The sequence below is a fragment of the Micromys minutus genome, assembly GCF_963924665.1.
Source record: "Micromys minutus genome assembly, chromosome: 1".
Lineage (NCBI taxonomy): Eukaryota > Metazoa > Chordata > Mammalia > Rodentia > Muridae > Micromys > Micromys minutus.
The window spans coordinates 33,437,467-33,459,977 of record NC_137969.1 but is presented as its reverse complement, the minus strand read 5'-3'; the positions used below and the strand labels follow the sequence as shown (position 1 = coordinate 33,459,977).

At 46.4% G+C, this 22,511-nt stretch overlaps 1 protein-coding gene across 3 annotated transcripts; it reads right to left on the bottom strand.

Moving 5' to 3' along the window:
- Positions 1-2,701: 2,701 nt before the first annotated feature.
- UPP1 (uridine phosphorylase 1) lies at positions 2,702-21,639 on the bottom strand. Of its 3 annotated transcripts, none has more exons than XM_080910088.1 (10): positions 21,481-21,639; positions 21,036-21,139; positions 20,211-20,286; positions 12,580-12,645; positions 8,830-8,947; positions 7,167-7,325; positions 5,558-5,672; positions 3,945-4,154; positions 3,550-3,696; positions 2,702-2,905 (listed from the first exon to the last, which is right to left on the bottom strand). In XM_080910088.1, exons 4-10 carry the CDS (start codon positions 12,624-12,626, stop codon positions 2,766-2,768), a joined length of 936 nt encoding a protein of 311 aa, XP_080766214.1. In that variant the 5' UTR covers positions 12,627-12,645; positions 20,211-20,286; positions 21,036-21,139; positions 21,481-21,639; the 3' UTR covers positions 2,702-2,765. The 3 variants fall into 3 exon arrangements, with proteins under 3 accessions (XP_080766214.1, XP_080766215.1, XP_080766216.1); XM_080910089.1 differs by having other exon boundaries at positions 21,036-21,126; XM_080910090.1 differs by lacking the exon at positions 21,036-21,139.
- Positions 21,640-22,511: the final 872 nt, after the last annotated feature.

The following is a 22,511-nucleotide window of genomic DNA, read 5'->3' as shown; positions in this document are numbered from 1 at the left end:
GAGAGCAGGATTCCATGTGTGCAGCATCCACCGCTGGATAACTGGATTCTCGCTCAGACAGCGGCCCACGAAGGTCTCTCCTTGGCAGGTTGTTTCAAGTGCTTCTCGTGAAGCCTCAATGTGAAACACCACTAAATGTGTCAAAAGGCTTCAAAGGGGCCGAGGATCCTGCCCTCTCCTCCTCACCATATGAACTTGAGAGAGCTGAATTCTATTCTTCTCCTGCAGTGTAGATTCATGTGTTTGTGTATGAGTGTGCAAGTGTGTGTTGGCCATGCATAAAGATGTTCACCAGTGTGAACATCTTTATGCACCTCTGTGCACATGTTCCCATACTACAACACACATTCGAGTGCCTGAGGGTGCCTGAGTGTATGAGAAGCACTTTGTGCCTCGTGCAAATACTGAGACTTCATCCCCCTGATGCCTCGATGTTACTGATATTTGGGGGTAATGAAAATTGGGAATGGTCGAGGCCACATCAGTCATGGATGTTCTAAGTCACAGTGTGTGGCCAATATTAGTTACCAACGTTAAATAAAAATGAAAACACCTGATCTGCAGCACTGCACCCACTGTATAAGGAAGGACTGGTCAGAAACCTCCACCTTTAATAAAAACAGGTACAGCAGTGTTGTTTGCTGACTACATGGCTTGTTTTAAAAACAAAGCTTGAAACCTGGGCTGTGAACAGTTATGCATATGTCGGGGGCTTGTTCATCTCAATCATATAAGTATCATAAAAATGACAAAACAGAAGCTCACACATGTAGAATCTGATGCAGAAAACAGAACTTGCCTGATGCTCTAGCGGCCCCAGAACCTCCCAAGGACAGCCCGCCTTCCCCCACAAAGGAGATTCCCAGGGATGGTATCTTACCTCTCGTTTTATCGCACAATGTGGTATCATTTTAGTTTTGCCTATTTCCAACCTTTCTATACACAAAACAATGATAAATACAGCAAAATGGTCTTATGTTCTGAGGTCCTCCGACATGAAAAGGGGAGCCATTTACATTCAGATTTACCACATTGCATCACCTAAGGATATCAAACAGTACAAGCTGCTCTTAGTCACATGGGCGGTTGCCACTGCTCCCAGCTTTGCTATGAAAGGCATTGCTACCATGAACGTTCTTCCCCACATCTTCTGAGCCATGCAAGATTTCCCCAAGCAGTGAAGGCAGCAGGCTCGGGATGAGAGGTGAATTGCCAAACCACACATTTACACAGGTTAAATCTGGCTATTAGAATGTGTATCAGAAATCATGTATAAGAATGCACCATCGGGCTGGAGAGATGGCTCAGCACCTAAGAGCACTGACTGTTCTTCCAGAGATTCTGAGTTCAATTCCCTGGCTCACAATCATCTGTAATGAGATATGATGCCCAATTCTGGTGTGTCTGAAGAGAGCGACAATGTATTCACAAACATAAAATAAATAAATCTTAAAAAAAAAAAAAAAAGAACACACCATCACCCCATTCATTTCTTGTGGGTGACAATGATTATTGTTACAGGTCTGGGCTGCACAGGAGGAAGGGAAGGAACATAGGAAACAGTGGGCTTCCACATCATGGAGACATGGGAACAAATGTCATGGTTTCTGGAGTGAACTCTAGAGTGTCATGGTAACATTTCTATATTTCTATCTGCAAGATGATTAGCAGTTTAGGCTTGGTTGGGGGAGGGAGTATAATTCTCTGAGACCATCTCCAAAGGATGCCCAAAGGCAGAGTATGGCTCCGGGAATTTCTAAATGGGAGGAACTGGTCCATTAGGACAAACTCATCCACATTCTTCGTTCTGTGTAACTTTCTTTTGGATGACACCCTGTTGTCATTTCTCCTTCAGGAAAGTCTTATTGTCTTGGGATGGAGTCAGAGGTAATAGAGAGACAGCCCCAGTGGACAAAATAAATGCCCAGAGTGGGACAGACCAATGTAGGTAAGAAGGAGGCCTAATCTTGGTGGTGTGTAGAGAGATTCAGAGACATGTTTGACAGTGTTTGCGAGGTTCAGAGACCTCTGCAACCCAAGTAGTTCCACAAGCTCAGCTGTGAAACAGAGACGTACTGGTGCTTGTCAAATGCAAATGAGATGCTTCCATTCAACAAGCCTGGCTCTGGTCTGGTCCTTGGACCACACCAATACTGGCCAGGGTATGCCAAGCCTTTTCATTTCTGGTTAGCTAGCTTGCACTACCTTGATTGGACAGCAGAGGGTGGTATAGCACCGCCTGGGTCCACCCCGAACTTTGACCATCAATACTTGTGGAAATGGGGTTGGTGAATGAGATCTATGCTGCCAAAAATCCCATAATTCCACAGGAAAGTTATGATCCAGATTTTGGAATGGCTTTCCTAGGCTCTTCTACCTGACAAAGTCACTCTTGAATTCTATCTGCAGCTATCAAGGAATGACCATAGAATTTTAAAAACACCTAAGGAAATTTGTCTCATGGTACGACTGCCAAATGTCTTACTATAGTAACCACATTTGAAATAAAAGTCTGAAAGTTTTCATTTATTTAGAATGATCCTGACTGAAGAAGCTCCCCCATTAGATTTAAATAGTCTGAGAATGTTCCGATGATGGGTAAAAGAACCATCAGTGTGTCTAACTCAGATCTCTTCTCGGCAAATGAAGCCCAGACCCACATGTTCTACAGCAAAGCACACTCCGAGCTTCACGGTGCATTATGAAAAAGTAAATTTATTGCCCAGGAATTGCAGAGGCTTCTCCTGAGCAGAAAGGCTCGCAGCTCAGGCCCTCCCTAGGCTCTTTTTGATGAAGTGGCCCACCAGCCGCTGTGGCCTCTGCTGGTATTCCACAAGCACATCGTGGGGAGTGTTGATCTGGTCCCCTTGCAGGCGATCCAGAAGGGTCACACACACAACAGCAGCTGCAAGAGACAAAGGCCTTCTTATCAATGCAGGATGGACACTTAGCTCACCAGGGAGCAAGACCAGGGCCCAGGAGCAGAGGCTCAGCCTGTTGTATACCTCAGGAAACCAGCAGTGTGCAGGACAGGGACAGGAGGGCTGTGTGGATGGAGCAGTCAGGCAGTGCCCAACTCTATCACCTATGGCCTCTGCCTTTGGGTCCCAAAAAGATTCCAGTTGGCTCCAGGGTTAGTACTTGGTAGCCCTGTGCAGCTCTAAGGACAAATGCTGTCCTAGACCATACAGTACAGTCAGTTCTGAGGGGGTAATGTTGAACTGGGAAGATGTTCAAGACGAAACAAGGTAGATTCGTCCTTCAGAAAGCCAAGCGGTAGGCAGGGCTGGAGCAGCTTCCTGGGCAGCAGGAAACCCTATCACCATCTTTCTGACCTCTCTCAATGGAATCTGCAAGAGCCACTGAGGATCCTGAGTTTTGCTGTGTAACAATCAAGGCATTGTATGTGTACCAGGACTACAGGGATGACACCTTAGTCAGAAGGTGACCAAGGGAGACAAAAGTGAGAATCTGACATTGGGGCACTCTCAGGAGGACCCGTCCATGATGGGCCAGCAAGGACGCTAAGGCCATCCCATAACGGCTTACCTTTCAGGCCGCAGGCACTGCACATGGTTGCAAACACTGAAGACTCCATCTCAATATTCCGGACCCCTGCGGCATGGGCTGCACGCAGATAGGCTTGTTTGTCCTTCTCTGTGTAGGAGCAGAGGGCGCCATCCAGACGGCCTTGCCCTAGAGGACATGAAGAGGACCACATGCACATAGTTAAAGCCTACTATACTTAGGCACCATGCTATACAAGCCATTCAGACACAGGGCCGAGGGGACCCACCCACTATTACAGCCAACACAGAAATACTGAGATTGGCTCAGCAGTCCAACAGGCAGATGTCCCAGCAGGGATAGCACCATACCATCACACGGCAGGCTTGGGGTGGGCAAGGGATCCCTAGACTAGAACTGCCCTCATTTCCTCTCACCTTCATAGAAGTCCAAGGTGCACATGGTGTTACCCACGACAGTGGGGAACTCATTCAGGTCTGAGGAGCACTGCACCAGCTCCTGGACCAGCTGCGCGTCCAGGTTGGTGTTGCGAATCACCCGCTTCCCCAGGACAATCTGCTCAAACTCTGGCTTGAAGCACTCATCCACGGCCTGCTGCGTGATGACCACAGAGCCAGGCTCCAGACCTGAGTAAGGAAAATGCATGGATTACTATTACACGGCGTGACAAAGTAACACAGGGGAACCCAGGCGCAACCAATAGAATCTACCGACAAAGCCATCCTTCCCTTTTCCTAAGAGCTTTCCCTGAGTGGGAATTTGTGCAAAACCATTGCTGAAAGCAGAGAGAAGCAGAGAACAGAAATCCCACCAGGGTCTCTGTGGCCTTTATCCAATGTTTCTGTCTTCGAGGCATTGCCTCTGATTAGCACGTAGCCAATTAAGGGACCATGTTAGTTTAACCATTCTTGATTTTATCTTTCTTCTGTAAGCTTTCAACTGGACACAAAAGCAGGGAAGAGTATAGAAACCCCGCCATGTACCCCCAAACACAGCCCCAAGCTTTTCCAACTCCTGACTAGCCTGCTTTGCCTCTCATCCAGTAACCGCCATCTGCACTGTACCTGTGTTGGAGGTACATCCTCACAGAGGACCGGAATGTTTGTAAGGACAATACCCTGCTCTTCTCCCTTGGGTTTTTATTTTCTTATGCAATATGACCGCTGTTTGGGAGTTCGGAATCCTACCTCCCAAGAATAATGTAGATACCTGGGTGCTGAAAGCTAAGGCCATATATGAGCCAACTCAGCTTCCTATCAATATGTATTGATTCCTATCATGCTCCTGGTAGGAACAAGAATCGCTAGAAACAAGTTCCTATGGCAACTCTAATTTTAATATAAAATTACTTCAGAGACTTACTTACTGCTAGGGTATGTCACTGTCCAACATGTGTGCACATGCGCGCGCAAACGCGCACACATACACAAACACACACAAACACAAACACACACACACACACACACACACACACACACACACACACACACCTGATTGCTGAAAGCCACAATAAAATATAGTCACCACTGTGAAGGAAATAGACTCGAGTGGGCGGGGCCTGTGAGAAGTGAGTGTGGCTCTGCCATGAGGAATGGATTAACCTCATTTACAGAAATGGTGGATGAGGGTCGAGCTCACAGGACTCGCCATCTCTCACACAAGATGAAACCTGTGCCATCACCAGACTCTGGCAGGAAGAGGGTTTCACTCAGCTGAGCATAATCACAAGGCCAAGCAGACCTTGTCTTTATAACACGACACAGTTCAACAGTCTTCAAAGTTTTGCAGTCTTCACATCCTCTTCTCTGCTTCTTAGGTTGCTTTTGTTTGTGTTTTGTTTATTTGTCAATGATTAGGAACCTCTGAGCTAATTTCTGGACTCTTTTGTTAGTTTTACATCTCATCCCATCCCCATATACACTTTGATGGAATGAGGAGGCAGGCAGAAAGGAGGGCCCTTAGCCAACCCTGTACCCACCCCCACTGTGCTGGAGCCGGTACTGGGCTCTGGCCCCTCCTCAGTCCTCACCGATCCCTCCTGAGGTGCCAATGCGGATGATGGTGATGTTGGAGCACCTGGCATGGTACAGCAACTTGATGAGCTCATGCAACATGATCCCGATGGAAGGAATGCCCATACCGTGCTGAAACCACAGAGAAATGCAAAGGCTGAGCCCAACACTGCTCCCTTGTCAGAGCATGCAGAACTCCCTCCAAACAGCGGGCCTTGCATTCCAAGTCACCCAAGATCATCTAAGTTTGGCAGATGAGATTTTGAGAGAAAGAACATTCGCATACATTTTACTATATCATAGTTAAAATCATTCGGCTGTATTAGCCATTACGGCCATTCTTTTGCTATCCCCAACTCACATACTATAATGCATGGGAAGTTTATGTCTATAAAAGGAATATTCATATTTATTGGTTTTGATACCCTCCTGCTTTGAGGCATCCACTGGGGTCTTTGAAACAACGCCCATATGAGGGAGGAGATTGCTATATATTTTATGTGGTCTACTTCAACTAATTAAATCATCATGGTAAATGAAGACAGACTTCAAATTACAAGCAGAGCTGTCTTATACATGACCTCGTTTGACTCATGCAACCTATATAGCAGCCGGAAGGAAGTAGTTATTATCGTTAGGTAACAAGCTTTTTCCTGATATTTGAAGCTATGCACACAGGCCACCGTACTAGATAAGTTTACCACTGAACTTTTCAACTGCCCTCTCCAGTTTAGCAAAACAATATACACTCTCTGGTTCCTCAAGCCTTGACCCCAATCTATGGACTGTGCGTCTGCCTCTGCCATTCCCTCCCTGACTCTGCAAGGCAGCCCCACTCCATGCCCTCCAAAGACCCTCCCAAACCCACACGGAAGACACCATCCCCTCCCTGAGCAGCTGCTGTCCCTATGGCAGAGCCTGATTACAAAAGGACCCCTTCCAGAATGCCAAACTCAGAAAATGCTTCCACAAGGCACCTTTGCTATCAGATGCGTCTACATGACTCATATACTTGGATATTTAACTGACTAGGGTCAAGACACAAATCTCAACAGGAAGGGAATCCACTTCGGATCCATAGTTCTTCACTATATGATTATATCATTGCTTTCTAATATACATATATATATATGCATATATATATATATATATATATATATAATCATTATTATACTGTTGCCATTAAAATCAGAGATAGAAAAATCACCTCATTGATAGGATACTGGAGATTTTTCTATATTAACTTTTATTGCTTATTCAACCTGTGCTTTGAAGTAGGTCAGTCACTGTGAGATAGAAAAGAGGCCTGGTTTGTGGCTCTTCTTACCACCCTGGGCCAGGCAGGAAAGGCACCCCCCCAACTCTCCCACACTGAGTGAACAGCTGTCCATATTTGCATGTGTAGCTGCTTTTGTATACCTAGGCTTTCCAGGAAGCTAAGCTTCAAGGGCCGGTGCCTAGGACTTACGCGTGCCCAGGTCCCAGCTGCTGAGAGCTCACCAAGCTCCCGGCCATCTACTGTAAACAAATGTAAGGGTGCCAGCTGTTCAGCTGTTCCCACATGTAAAAGTGTGGGGCACAGGGCCCTGCGTGGAGACCAAATCCAAGTGACAGGCAAGTACTCACGCTCACAGACAGCACAGGCCCAGCTTTATACATGGCGTAGCGGTCAGTGCCTGCACAGATGTTGGGATATTCTTTCCCTGGATGGTCAAGGCCCAGCTCTGCAGCCACATACTTGATGAAGGTGCTCATCCTGGAAGAGCTTCCACCCACACACACAAACTGCAACCAAAGAATGGGGACCCCATTAGTTCACTGTGTCATCGGAGGGTCTGCCAAGTCCACCAGCAAACTTGGGCTCATCTGGGAACTTCCTAGCATGTTTTGTGGCCCTGACCTGTACCAGGTATATCTGAGGGGACTGGGGAATTGACTTCCTGAGGAGTCTTTTGTAGTTACAACACAACGCACAGTGCCACATGGACAGGACCACAATCTTGCTATCTTACAAACCAGCCTAGTGTGCTGGGAAGAAGTTTGGGTTTGGACTAAGATAGTTGGAGAGCCTCACGGTCCTTCAAACTCCTCATGTGACTAAAGTCCAGTGACCCAGTGTTAAGACGGCCCACCAAACACTTTTCCAACTGCGTGGCAGAGAAAATAGAGGCCCAGCAGTGGATTGGAATTTTTTTGTCGGTGGAGAAGTAAAACCTTCATTTTGCAAAGCGTCTTCTAAGAGATTTTTATTTGGCCAAAGAACAGTAAATAATAAAAGGTGATTTAATGGAATCTGAAGATGAAAGAAAGCAGTGCATCTGTAAACATGAGAGAACATGTCCACGGCCTTCAGTAAGAAGTAAATTAGCCGTATAAATGGAAATTGAACGAGTTAAGAAAACATGAAAGATGCTCACCATGTGCTACCAAAAGTGGTTCTACCCATGGCAGATGGAGCCCAGTGTTGGGGGTCTGACCCCACCTTAGTTTTTAATTTCATGAGTTAATTTACCTATCAGAATTAGACAGTGAAGAGTGCTATTTTAGTAATATGGTAACTATAGTTAATAACTAACTGTAAATTGAAAAACAGCCAATAGATAGGATTCTGATTATTCAACTCAAAGAAGGATCAGTTCCTGAGCTGTGGGCGCCCTGACCACCCTGCTTGTCATTTCACGTCCCATTCATAAACTGAAATTATCCCACTGTCCCTAGTAAGGATGTGCACATAGTTAGGTTTTGATTAGGAACAAATGTCAACACGGGACTCTTATAAAAATCTAAGATAAATGAGCACTGAGAACTGAGGACGTTGTACTAGAACTGTCCTCATCAACATTAGCCTTCAGACAATACAAAACAGTGTCATTAATATACACCTTTAGCTGCAGGCAGGGAGCACACAGTCTCCAGACTGACTCTGCACCTTCCCAGTTCCCTCTTCTCAACCAAGTGTGGGGAAATAGCTCTAGGGACATTGTCTAGGTCCCCACACCCCCAAACCCCAGCCTCCATCTTTGGAGTACATGAAACTATAAACACAGACCATTGGTATGGCTCAGGAGATTGGCACACACTTACAAATGCAGTCTGAGAGGGAGAGCAGAAACTCACACGGCAGTTGTTAGCACGTGTTCGTACAGACACAAGATGACAGTCTGCAGAAGTCTGACAAAGACACAATGCAGTCCTTGCCTCCTCTCCATAATTTGTGAGAGGGCGCAGCTGTATCAGAGAGGAAGCTGACTGTAAGACAAGCCTTGAACTCGAAGTCTGGAGTTTTTACCTTCACGTCCCCAAACATAGCAGGGAAATCGTGTGTGCTGGTGCTGAGGTTGAAATGGTAGAGAACGTCTTCCTTCATTGCCGCTATGTTTGGATTTGAAAGTTGGACGAAGCAGTCACTGTTAGAAACAAAGAGTGAGAGGTTTGTAGAGAAAGGGTGGTATAGCGGCCAGCATTACCATGGATATGTTCCATTTCTGTGAGGCGTGGGAGAGACATGATGGGGAAGGAACACAAACAGACCCTGGGAAGAAGATCACGTACATTGCCAAGGGCCCTGCTTTCCTGTCTTCTTCCTTCTAATAAACCTCGGAATAGCCAACAAAATTACAAAGAGCAAATTGATAAATCATCCAATACAAAGGATGCTAGCTGCTACCCTACTCGGCTATAGTCAATACTTAAACTTGACTATTTGAAAAATAATACTTTCACTACTGGAAATACAGAAAAAGAAAAACAAAATCTCTGCTGTTGCCAGAGATAACCTTTCCAAGCTCATGCCAATAATTACTTTTTCCTGCCTTACGTCAGCTACCACTAATGACACCAAGATTGTCACGAGGGCATGACGCGATGGCCTGTGGTTTACAGCACTAGTTCTTGTAGGTGGACCAGTGTTCTACTCCCATGTGGTGGCTCTCAACCATCTGTAACTACAGTTCCAGGTAATCCATTATCCTCCTTTGGCCTCAATGGACACATATATACCTGCAGACTAAACACATAAAATAAACCTTACATTTTTTTTTCTTTAAAAAAAAAATTGTCATGATGTCCCCTGGGAGCACCCAGACACTAAGCCACCAACCAGGCAACACACAGGAGTTAGAGGAGACAGTCTGAATCCTCAAGAGACTTGAGGCCAGGGAGGGGTAGCTTGGGAGTGGGGACATCCTTTCAGAGACAAAGAAGGAGGGATGGGATGAGCAACTGTGGGAGGAGAGAGTAGGCAGGGGAATGTCTGGATTGTAAATTAAAAATAAATAAATAAGTAAAATTGATTTTAGAAAGTTGTAGTGATGTAACATCCTACCATTTTGCTTTTCTTCAGAGTGGCAACAATTTTGTGTGTGACTCAAACTACTTTTACAGGACAACGTGCTTCTGCTCTAACAGGAGGTTGGCAGACTTTATTTTAGAGAAGGCCAGATGGTAAATATGGCCATAGGCCATTAAGACAGTCTGCCACTGTGTCCTGAAAGCAAGAGACAAGAAAGGCAGACACATGGTATTATACTTCAGTGAAGTTTGTTTACACACACAAGTGCCCCAGGACTAGATGATTCTTGATCTACCCTGCCAAGCTTCCTCAGAGCCAGCCTCCACAGCTGCCTCAACAGTACATGACAACTGGCTTCCAAAAAGGTGTCTTCTTGGCAGGATGAAGACAAATACAGGTCTCTGAGTATGGAGCAATCATAGCTACTGTTCCTTCCTTATGAGTCTTTCTGCCCAGAACCAACTGGTGCCACTTTCTCTTCAAGCTAACTCAGGAGAAGATGAGAAAGTAATGACCCAGCGACCACTGCAATTTAGAAATACTGCTCATCTTGACTTCACAATGATTTGAAAACGGTGTATGTCAAGTGTGAACCGTACTGCCAAGCTGATATGGTGTTGGTCATGCTAAGTAAATGCCATGATGAGTTTATGGGTATCTAACCCTGTTGTAAACCAAGGAGGATCTGTATGACTCCACCAAGGGCTTCCCTGCCTCTATTTGATTACCTGTTTTGTTTTGTTTTTTAATTTCTTTAGGGACAGAACACAAGGTATCAGACTAGCCTTAAACTTGCTATGTAGCCTGAGCTTCTGATATCTCTGAGTCTATCTCCTCAGTGCTGGATTCTAGGTGCATACCACCAAGCCTGCCTTATAGAGTGCTAGTAAAGGAACCCCTGGCTTTCGAGGCAAGCAAGCCACTTGCTCCCATTTCTTTCTCTTTAGACAGGTCTCATTCGGTAGGTCAGAATAGCTTTGAACTCAGTACACCTGAGAGCTGGGGTCATAGGCATATGCAATGCATCTGGCTATCTACATTTTATCCTTAGAACTTATACAATTAATTTAATTATAATTATCAAAATCTCCTGGAGTCCATGCCAAGTCTTGTTTATTTATCACATACACGCAAATGGAAAGAGACAGACAGGCAGACAGAGATGCACAAAGTTAAAGGTTAAATCAGACCTGTTTTGATTTAATGCTTTTATTTCTGGTAATCAATCAACCTCAAGGGAAATTATTGGAGGCTCCCTCTTCTACTTCTCACTTCTCCCTGTGCCCCTTCCATGTTTCTAAAGCCCCACTCTGGTCTATTCCCCTAGACTAGTGTCCAGATTAAAATAACAAAATAACATGTAAAAGTTTTCAGGAGATTGCTATGTAATAAGATAAGCGTTAAGACAGAGCTCCCTCATTGAGGGAGTGAGAAGTGGGTGGGCAGACGCTTCACGGCAAGGTTAGGGCTCAGCTACCCCCAGCCCACACCGGTCATATATGCAGGGTCACTGCTGAGCATACCCTTGGCAAAGGCGCTATGGAAACCTTGGTGAGGAAGAATAAGCCCATGGCCAAGGCACCGTGCGTGCCCATCTGCCGACCCAATTCTCCTGACAGATTTCCTGGCTTTTTATTAGTGGGAAGAAGCCCTTTCTTTTGTGTAAGACCAACTGCACATCCCATACAGCTTAGACTTTCCCAGGAAGCATTTCTGATCTCTAGCACAATCTAAAATTCCAGCCATCACAACACATCTTTCAGCCACTTAAACCATATCCTTCAGGATGTGTCAAACATGAAACAGAAGTGCCAACTCTATGCTTCGAGATGACACAACAGGATGTGATTGAGACAACTCGGCCGCACACAGAAAACCCTTCTCTTATTTGTCAGCTCCGGGAAGAGCAGGAAGAAGCAGTATATAGCCCACAAGGACAGCAATGATTTCAATATTCATTAACTCTGACAGGGACATGAGCTAGAACAGTCTCCAACACACTGCTTCAAAGACTCAACAAGTCAGAGACAAAAATATTTAGTCTATATCAGTTCTCAACGGCATTTGTCACACTGACTGTCACCTCAATCGTTTGCCCTCCTGAGGCTCTGAAGCTGGATGGCAGCCATGTCACAGAGCCCCTGCAGGCAGATAGTGGACAACCCGGTGGTTAGGAGATTACAAAGACTCAGTGGACTTCAAACCCATGCAGGCCATTTGAGATGTGTCTCAGAGTAGACTACACACTCACTACAGCATGCTGAAAACCCTGGATGGGGTGTTCAGGAACGTATACATACACACTGGAATCCGAGAAAGACACACGTTTAGCTCTTTAACAAAGCTGAAACCTAAGAAAACTCATGAAAAGCCCACACTTGAACTATGAAAAACTACAAAGCAGGGAGAAAACCATTCAAGATTCAGGGGGGAAAAAAGACTGAGCTAGGAGATACACGGTAGAATTTGTCTAAGGAAAATAAAAGTCATATATAGAAGAAAACCTGTTAAGACACATAGCTAAGCACTAAACTATCTGCTCTTCTGAGTCACATGTCCTGAAGGTTAAGGACAGAAATGCATGGACCTGAATTTGTAAGCCCTCCAAAGCCCTCATACACTATTCTGAGAATCACATGTGAAGAACTTGAAAAGGTGAGTCTATTAGAGGATGCTTAATAAAACCAGCACTGTACTGCACAGCACAGAACAGCACAGCCAGGTCAGCCCAGCCGGGCTCATTCTTACTTGTGATTGTTTTCGAGGTCCTTTGCTTCAGTTCCTGTAGCTGCCATGGTCTCACTGTAGCAGGGCCTAGGGGACAAACATACAAAATGGCATCAACTCAAAAGGAACTAGGGTAGTGAGGCATCACTTATGTGGGATATCTATAAAATAGAAGCAGAGTTCTTTACATTTATATCATGTACACTATGTAAATTGTATACATGGTGTGTGGGGGAGTGGGTGGGGAATGTGTGAAGTCCACAAGGGTAGACCTTACACTTAAGTTGTTCAGAAATAAAGATCAAGTTTCCTAGGGTCCTAGAAACAGCCAGGATTTCTTTGTCCCTACCAACCACACCCCTCTGCCTAGCCCTACTGGAGTCTTGAACATCCTTTTCCTGTTTATGGACAGCAGAGGTTTCAGAAGAGCTAGTAGCTTCCGAGGAGTCTGTTCAGAGGTCGAACGCTTGAAGCTGATATGGGCAGCTGTAAGCTTGGCTGCTGAGCCTGCAGGGGAAAGCATCATGCACAGCCAGAGCTGTTTCCTTAGGGCTCATCTGGGAGGTGAGGAAAGTGGAACCTTTGGAAAAGCTACAGGTCACAGGCCACTCAGGAAAACTGCAGGCTGTGCAGAGACATTTCCTGAACCCAAGCTGAAAGACCCCCTTCCTGCAAAATGTATTGATAACTATCATATCATAGCAGACTGATCATTTTCAGTAAGGTGAACACCAGGGTGTTAGTGTCCAACCTCGTGAGCCAAAGGAGGGATCGGGTCCTGTTGGGTTTGTTGTGGTGATGCTGGAGGAAGAACCCAGGGAGATAGGTATATGTGCCAGGCAGAAGATCCATCACTGAGCTGCATCTCTATGATGGGAATGAAGTACCATCCCTCAGCCTAAAATCCCAACATTCCCAAGTCAAGCACAGTGGAGGGAAAGAGCACTTATAACTGGCAGAGGAGCATGGGGGTGGGGTGGGGGGGAGCAAGCTTTTCCTAGAAGTGTTGCATGAAGGACAGAGCTATGGGTAGTGAGAGAAGTGGTCCCTGTGTTGTCCATCAGGACAGGACACTGGCTCGTAAGTCGACTCTTTAAATTTTTTTTTTCTTTTCATTTACTGGGGATGAGCATGCCACATTGTATATGTGGGTGTCGGAGAACAACTTATGGGAATAAGTGATCTCCTTCCATTGTGTGTTTTGGGCATCAATCTCAGGTTGTCAGGCTTGGCAGGCAACAGTGCTTTCTTTCCGAACCAACATGCTGGCCCCAGCTATATTATCTTAATGATAGAGTTTGCCTGGGTGCTTTTGGTAACATGGTTGGCATGTACCATAGTAAGAGTAGGAAGCACAACAGTGTGGCCTCAACCAAGGAGCGAAACTCTGTAAACCAGTGCCATCAGCAGTTAGTGCCTGAACCCTTGCCACATGTCTGTGGGGCCCAGCATGTGTCTAGAGTTAAAGCATCTCTAGTGTGGTGGCTTGAATGAAAAATGTCCCCCATAGTCTCAAGCATTTGAACACTTGGTCCCTAATTTATGGAGCTGTTTGGGGCTATTTAAGTACTGAAACCCAAACTAAAGAAGTGGGGGTGGGGCAGGGTCTCGGAGACTAAACACCTCATGCTGTGTGCGCTCTCTCCGCCTCTGGCTGGCCTGGGTTCCTCCCATTGTCTTTCCTCCTACCCCCTAGTATCATGAAGTTAAATAAACTCTTAAGTTAGATTCCTGGGGTCACTAATTATTTTTATCATAGCAGAGAAGTAACTAATATGCTGAGCAATAAATACTGTTGGGATTCAGAGAACCAAGTGGTCTGGTCTGAGCACGTATGATCTCATCTGGAGAGAACCAGAAAGTGTAGCTGGAATCCCTCTCTACAGTGTGAAAATGGATGCTGAAGCTCAGAAGAAATGACTAGCCCTAGATTCCTTCAAATCCCAAAAGCTTGTCTCAGCTCATTCCTCCCTCAACCATTCACAATCTGTCAAAACCGTCTTAGGTTCCTACCCTTGTGGTAATGTTAAGAAGCGGTTGGGTAAACACAAGCCTGCAATTTTTTTTTACACTGCAGTCTTCTCTTTCTGCACAGTAATAAACTTGCATGCCTTTTCTCCTGTCTAAAATTGTTGATTTTTTTTTTTTTTTTTTTTTTGAGGAGACATGAGGGTCATCTCCCTTCCCATCTACAGCATGTGTGGCTGGGAAGGGACGAGGAAAAGAAGACCCAAGACACTGTGAACCTACATGGAGTATGTGTGGCCCACCAAACAAACTAGGAGATGGCATCAAGGCAGGGCAGGGAAGGATGGGAGCCAAGAGAGCATGACCAGGAGCCAGTCTCTGTGAGGGAGTTAGTACAAAAGAGTATCGGTGCTAGAGGGGTAAATTAGCATGCTGTTAGGATATGTCTGTCTCTTAATGCATCCGAACTAGCAGCCAGCCTAGAGAAGAGGTGATACGGCTGAAACGCACAGGGACGCACAGGCAAAAAAATCATCTGAACCTGTTACCACGGACTGCATTACATCACAGTGGCTAAAAGGCCTGACTCAGGAGAAAGCACTCATTTTGGCTCACAATTCAGAGGATCCAGACCAACGCATTCTGGTAGCAAAGGGTCAAGGCATAAATGTTCACATAAAATAAAGTCAGGAAGCAGAGAAAGGGGAGACTGCAGCTTTCCCCTCTTCTGTGACATCTGGACTGCAAGTCAATGTGATAATGTCACCCATGTTCAAGGTAGTCTCAGTACTCCTGTCAGAAAACACCCTCAGGCACAGACAAATGAATGCTGTGCCTCTCCAATCTCCTAGATGATTTGAAAAACAGTTTTTAATGAAGATTAACTATCACTCCTATGAAATCAGATGGACTGGAAAACAACAGTTAGGCCATACGGTCGGAAATGTTTACAGAAGAGGAAGCACTTATAACCAAACCAAGAGACTGCGGTTCAGGGTGACCACCCAAATGACAGAGGATGAAGTATTGTTACTTAGGGAACACCCAAAAAATGCCCTCAGAAGTCTCCGGAATCACACAGGTATCAGACAACCTGTCAGTACAAGATCACAGTGTAATGTTCTAAGTTAAACTGTATGTCACCAGTCCCCACAGCAGGGTGGGATGGGGGTCACACAGACAAGCAAGATGTTCTCAGCTCCTCTCTAGCTTGCTAGAGATCAGTGGTGTGTGGGCTATGACAACATTTGCCCAATTTAGTTCGTAAACACTCAGAGCCCAATTCTACTATAAACACATTTCAGGATAGAAGCCATGACACCCGTCTTTGAAATGTGTCCTTCCCTTCAGCTGCCTTAACCCTTGGATCAAATTCTCAACTTGGGCACATGGACACATGTTACTTACAAGTGTTTTTTGGTTTTGTTTTGTTTTGTTTTGTTTTAATCCTGGGATTTAACACAGAGTTAACTAGGCCTATTGCTGGCTGGCTCAGTATTCTCTAGGTTATGCTTTCTGGGCAGCTGGATACCCAGTCCCTCAGTCTTATCAAGAGGCCCAGGCAGAATCACAAGGGCAGGACATTTATGCAAGACAATACCTCAGCAGTTCCTGGATTAACTTACCACTCATTAGCTTGTAAACCTCAAGGCAAAGATGCTGGAGCACAAGAAGGAAAACATCTTTTGAAACCACACCCCTGATCAACAGACAATTACAAACTCTAGCCCAGCCCAGACAAGAGCTGCTTCTCAAGAGCTCAGAACACTGAATGAAGGCTCATCTCCGTCCAGTCGATACTTGGGCCAGAGCTGAAGCCAGTCAGCTAGGGCTGAGACCTTTCTCGTTTCTAACAAGATTGGTTTCATGCCCCCCGTTACCATGCTGTAAGGCCAGCTGTCTGTGTCAGAGAAGGAACTCTTGAAACAGAAAACACAAAACCCATGAGACCACAGAAAAGAGATCCTCTGCTACAGACAGCCAACAGCTTAGCAACCCAAGAGGCAACCAAGACACAGACAAGAGCTGATCTCCGGACAGTTATGTCCCCTTGAACTCCTGGAGGTGGCAGGGAGAAGGACCCACAGCATTTTGTAGATAGGAATGACAGTCAGAGAGCTGCTTGTCAGATCTGTATGAAGAGGTTCACAGTAAACTACGGTAGTTGCTTTGATCTGGAGATGTCTCCTGAGGGACCATCCCCTACAACTGGCCACTCAGTTGTGGCACTATTGAAAGGTGGTAAAAATCTGAGTGAGAGTCTTGTGGAAGGAAGTCAGGCCATTGAGGATACTGGACTCCTTCCCCAAGTCTCCCCACCCAATTGTTTCCTGGCCACCATAACATGGAACTGGCCTCTTCCACTAAACATTTCCACCAAGATGAATTGTCCCAGCACAGACTCAAACAGCAGGGCCCAACAACCATAAACAAAACCCTTTTAAACAGCAAGCCAAAATCAACCTTTTCTCCCTGTAACTGCGCTTACGTTGGGGTTTTGACACAGCAACAGACAGCTGACTTACAACTTGGCATAAACACTTTGTGCATCTGAGTCTCTGAAATCCCTTTCAGTGAAAAGCAAAACCTCCCCTTACTACGTCCAAATGGCCACTCTTCTGTTTTTGTGAAATCCCACTTAGCCTTTACTATCATTTGGAGTGACAGAAAAAAACGTCATCCCAGCACTCAGGAGGCTGAGGCAGGAAGATTACTCATGTCTGGAGGTACCCTAGAGGATAGAATGACTTCAAGGTCAACCTGGGCTAAGACACAAAACCAAGACCTGTGTGTGGGACGTGCCAAGCACCGTCTAACAAAATAAGAGAACAGCAACAAACAGCAAAACTCACTAAAACACACCAAGACCTGGGGGGCAGGGAGGGGGGAAGTCTGACAAAAGAATGGCAACAACAAAACTCACTAAAACCAAGCCGAAACTATAACAGTTGAAACACATTGTTTCTCCAAAAGCACTTGTTTGTTTCCCTCTTCAGAAGCCCTCCTCCTCTCGGTCCTTCTCATCCCTGTTAAAATTGTAGAGGGTCTCCAAATTTTAACCACTTCCCGAGTCTCCTTTAAACTCCTCCATGACTTGCACAGACGGTAACAACCTGGGCTCTCTAATCAGCCCCTCTCTTCTCGTCTCATTTGCAGGTTTTGGGTGATAGGGTTTAAAAGGATATAGTTTTCTCTCTGACACTTCACTCCAATATGAATTTGAGGGCAGGCAAAGAGGGACAGAAAGAATGTGTGACAGTCACAGGAAAAGCACACTCAGAGAGAGCAGGGTAAGTTCAGCGGGAACAGGGGTGGCATCCTAAGGGCTGACTGACTTCTAGCAAAGATGACCCAAGGACAGTGTTGTTTCCCGTGTACGGGGCTAATGATGGCTCATTTGAAGTAACTTGACTCAGGAACTCGGAAATTGAATAGTGTGACCCTAGACTCACCACAAAGGAGCCTTGAGACAGGAAAGAGCGTTGTCATTGGGAAACATGAGGACTGAACACACCCAAGCTAACTTTCTTAACTCTGTTTGCCTGCCACAAAACCTGAGAACATTCACTAATAATTCTCAGGCTCTGGAACCAGCTTTCTACGAATGGGTGTAACTGGAGGAAACCAGGTGGCCTGGGTAATGATATCATAAGCTAAAAACCAGTCACAGGACACAATTCCTCAAAGGGAACAGTCACCCCTTGCAACCTAAATCAGCAGTCTGTTTGTCTGTCTCTTCTTATGACTCCTCCACCACCATCCCACTGAGAGTCAGATGTGAGTTCAGTGTTCTTGGTCTTCTTGTCATAGCATTAGCTACTTTGCACACTAGCTAATGCTTGCTTCCTAAGTAACAGGACAGGTGGGAACTGGGGTCTACAACCTTGGAAGTAACAATTAGGAAAAGCCCAGAATGAAGACCAAGATCACTGCCCAGGAGAGAGACTGGCCACAGCAAAGTCCACTGTGAAATACCAAAAGATCCAAGGAACTGGAGAGACAGCTCAGATTAAGGACGCTTCCTACGATGCTAAAGAAACCAAGTTCGGTTTTTGGCACCAAAGTCAGTAACTCTGCCTCCGGTGGACCGATCCGATGCTTTCTTCAGGCTTCTGCAGGCACACACACACACACACACACACACACACACACACACACACACAAGTGACGGGAAAAGGCAGTCTAAGATGAAGCGGCAGCAATGGGCATTGTGTGGGAGTGGGGCAGTCCCTGTGCCTCGGTCCTGACTCACAGAGTTGTCAGAACAGATGGCTACACCATCTACTCGATGGGTGAACTTTGATCTTAGTGCCCCGGGAAGACGGGCACACTGCAGCTAAGTTCAGAATGCATTTCCTCCAACACTTGCTCTCCAGTTTCATCTTTAGAGGACAGTAGTCACCTGGCCTCTTCAAGACATCCGCTGCTCCACACACTGACAGGACCTGCTGGTCTGGATTGCCCTGAGGGGCCGGCACAGAACACCAGAATGCAGCCCTAATTGTCTCTTTACATCCTCCTTCCTCTACTTGCTGCGGCCAGACCAACTCACTAATGAGATTTTAAAATTTTGACTTTACTCTTAATTTTTAAGATATTACATTAGTCGTGAGGCTGGAGAGATGACTAGGTGCTTAAGAGCACTGGCTGCTCCCTTCCAGAGGATCTGAGTTCGATTCCCAGCACCCACATGACAGCTCACAACTGTCGGTAAGTTCAGTTCCAGGGGATGCGACACCCACACACAAACATGCATGCAGGTAAACTACCAATGTACATAATAGAAAAATGAAATCCTAATAAAAAGACATAAAGTCAGAAAAATAGAATATTTAGTTCAATCCATAGATTTAGAACTCTTGGAATGGAATGTATGTTAAAAGTAAATTGTGTATTGGTGTTTGATGGAGAGAGGAGAGGAGGGGATGGAAGTTACAAAGTAACTATCCAATGCTTATCTGGAAGAGGAAAGGAAACACTTAAGCTTCTTCTCTTTTTGCTCCAAGTGGTTATTTTGCTTTCTTAAGATAATTTTTTTAAGATGCCTGTCATCAGCAAATAAACCAAAAGGCATATTTTTACAAGCTGCCAAGGTAAAAAGAAAACCTAAAACTCCTAGGGCTTACTAGTACTAAAATATAGCAGTACCAAGATTTAATTTGTGCCTAAGCAGCGCACACGGAATTAAAGATACATGCAGTGATGAGGGTTATGCTGAGACTAGAAGATCCTCTTGGCCTCTGAAGAAGGGAAGAGAAATAATCCAGACTGGCTGAGAGGTGAGGGTGGTTTCGCCCAATATGCAGATGGGGCACAAACTGCACATGCGCAGCAATGGCAGGCCCTGGGAACCCCTCCTTCCGGGCAAAGACAGCTTTACTGAGACCTCCAACCCAGGAAGTCACTGTGTTTTTATTTAAGGACTGGGTTACAGCATAGAATGGACCCAATGTTTTGCTTTCGGTTTTTTGTTTTCCTTTAAGCCCAGATAGCACAGGGGTGGGGGTGGGGGGACTAGAAACTTGAAGCAAGAATGCAAGGAAGGACAGGAAGGGGATAGAAAAGAGAAGAGAGCAGAAAAGTTAGGAGGGAAGAAGTGTGAACTAACATCTAAAAATACCCTTCATTGACTTTATGGGAAGTCTCTCGTTCTACCCCAGATTCAGTGTTAGTGGGTAACTCACTGTCAGAGACCGATGTCCACGTCGCAGGAAGGCTTCCAGAGTGCCAGGGACCACCAGTGAGTCACTTCACCAAGAACTGGGGGGAGAGAGAGGTGAGACTGAGAGGCATGGCAGAGTCCTGGAAAACCCTGCCAGGTCTGCAAGAAGGTTGTTCCAGAAAAGAACAGTAAAGTGAGACAGGTCCCGTGCAAATCAGTGACATTGAATACACCCGAGGGGAGAGTTTCCCGGTTGATCTACAGCCAAACAACTCGGAGCCAATATTTTATGCGATAACATTTAGTAAATCAATTACAAGAAAATCCATGTGAGTGTTCGAAACGAAACTTCGTCCGGTCCTTGGTGAAAAGAAGAGTGTAACAACGCCAGCCAACACCTTCAGCTCGCATTCTTTGGATGGCCAGCGCTGTGCAAGGGTTTTGGTTCTTCCTTCTATGTGTGGGACTGGATACACTGGAAGCACCAGAAGAGCCTGCGAGCAATTCACCAGCTCATCCCTCACCTGTGTTCTCCCTCACCTGTCACCAGCCCAACCTACAGGACCTTCACTGGCTTGCACCTAACTCGCTTCATCTGCGCCCTCTTTCCCTAGTCCCCTGCCCCCGCCACACACACACCGAAGGGGGGAGAGAACTCCACATCCACCCCAGAGTGGCTCCTGCATCTTCATCTCCTCAGGGGTCACCGGCGCACACCTAGCAGAGCATCCCTAGCCCGGTGCTCCCTGAGCTTTAAGCTCCGCCAACTTTCCCGCCCCCCCGACCCCCGCCCCCCAGCGGCTCCCTGCGGGGTCTTAGTAGCGATCCCCAGAGCTTCAGTCCTCACCTATAGGCAGAAAGAACCACCGAGGAGCCCGCGAAGCAAACCACTCACTGATCTGTCCCGGCCGGCCGCGCTGGAGAACTGTGAGAGGAAGCTGCGCGCCAGACCTTTTAAAGGAGGGAGCGGACCAGAAAGGAGAACCTAGCTGACCGCACGCACGCTCGCCTCCCCTGACCTGCCACCCGCAGCCCCGCCCAGGGGTCACCGTCCGGTTTTTCACTCAGCCTGAGGGCTCAGCTGATAGTAGCTAAAGCCTGGCGCCCGGGACACGCCCGGTCCACACCTTCTCCTGCTTCCATTCCCTCTACCCGAACCGGGAAAAAAATTGCCCGGGAGCCTCCACCTTCTATTTCCCTTTAGGGATAGCTGACAATTTTAAGTTATCCCGACCTATCTCTGTAGCTCCATAGCCTCTCTCACTGTGGATGAAATCAAGCTGCTAACTCACCTGTTCCACAGACGAAGAAACGATCTGGAAGCAGCTGTACGGCTACCCAAGGTCACCTCTAGTGCCCGGGCCCAGGTCCATTTGTCTGGAAATGATGAAGGAATGTACCAGAGATGAATGACACTGTGGAGGAGATGAAGAATGCAGAGCTAGGCAGTGGCAAACTGTGTCCTTTCGGGATCTCGGACTAGTTTCTGTTTTCTTTTGACTTTTATTTTCTCCCCCTCTGGGTCCTTCCTGATTCAGGGATATCCTCCGTAGTTGTGGGAAGGCCAGGGGAGCGCTTGCCCAGTAGGGGAAATGACTCATTCATTCAGAGCTATCTGGCAGAAGGCACCTCTGCCCTGCCCTGCACTGTGATTCCCCACCCCCAGCTGCCATCCGGGCCTGACAGTGCCCCCCCCCCCTTCTCACACAGTTCCTAGCTTGGCTTCCCCAGCGAGCTGGCACTCTGGCAAGAGGATAGAAAAAAAAAAAAAAAGGCTTGGGAAGGTGGGGGAGGAGCAGCGTACAGCCAGGCACAATGACTGTTTGCCTCCTCACAAGGACCTGGGTTCCTGAGAATAAGCCATAGCCTCAGGAGACTAAGATCGCTCCCATTCATGTCTAAGAATCCACAAGTGAAACCAGACTCAAAGCCTAACTTCTCAGTCATGAAACTCTGCAAAATGCTCAGAGTGGACACAAATTTGTATCCGCCAGTTTCTATGCCACGCCTGAAACCCCCATCATCAAAGTCTGAGGCAGAGAGCAAAGCTAGCACACACACACACACACACACACACACACACACACAGCCGCCACAGCTGCTCTGTGTAAGGCGGAAAAAAAAAAAAAAAAAAAAAAACAAGGCTCAAAGTTGTCAGTCAGCCAGCCTATTCCAGGGCCTTGGTGGACCTCCATTAAAGCTTTGACATAAACAAGGAAAGGGACTTATCCACGGCAAAACATCACAAGAGAATAAGTCCCCATTACTGTCAAGTTGCAAAATCAGAGAGCAATTTCCAACTACGCCTTAGTCAACGTAACGG

Coding starts and splice junctions, on each gene's coding strand:
- UPP1 (XM_080910088.1), bottom strand. CDS start 12,626: ATGGCAGCTACAGGAACTGAAGCAAAGGACCTCGAAAACAATCACAA. Junction 8,948..12,579: donor GACCTCGAAAACAATCACAA/GTAAGAATGAGC, acceptor TGTTTCTAACAG/TGACTGCTTCGTCCAACTTT. Junction 5,673..7,166: donor GGCCTGTGCTGTCTGTGAGC/GTGAGTACTTGC, acceptor CTGTGGTTTCAG/CACGGTATGGGCATTCCTTC.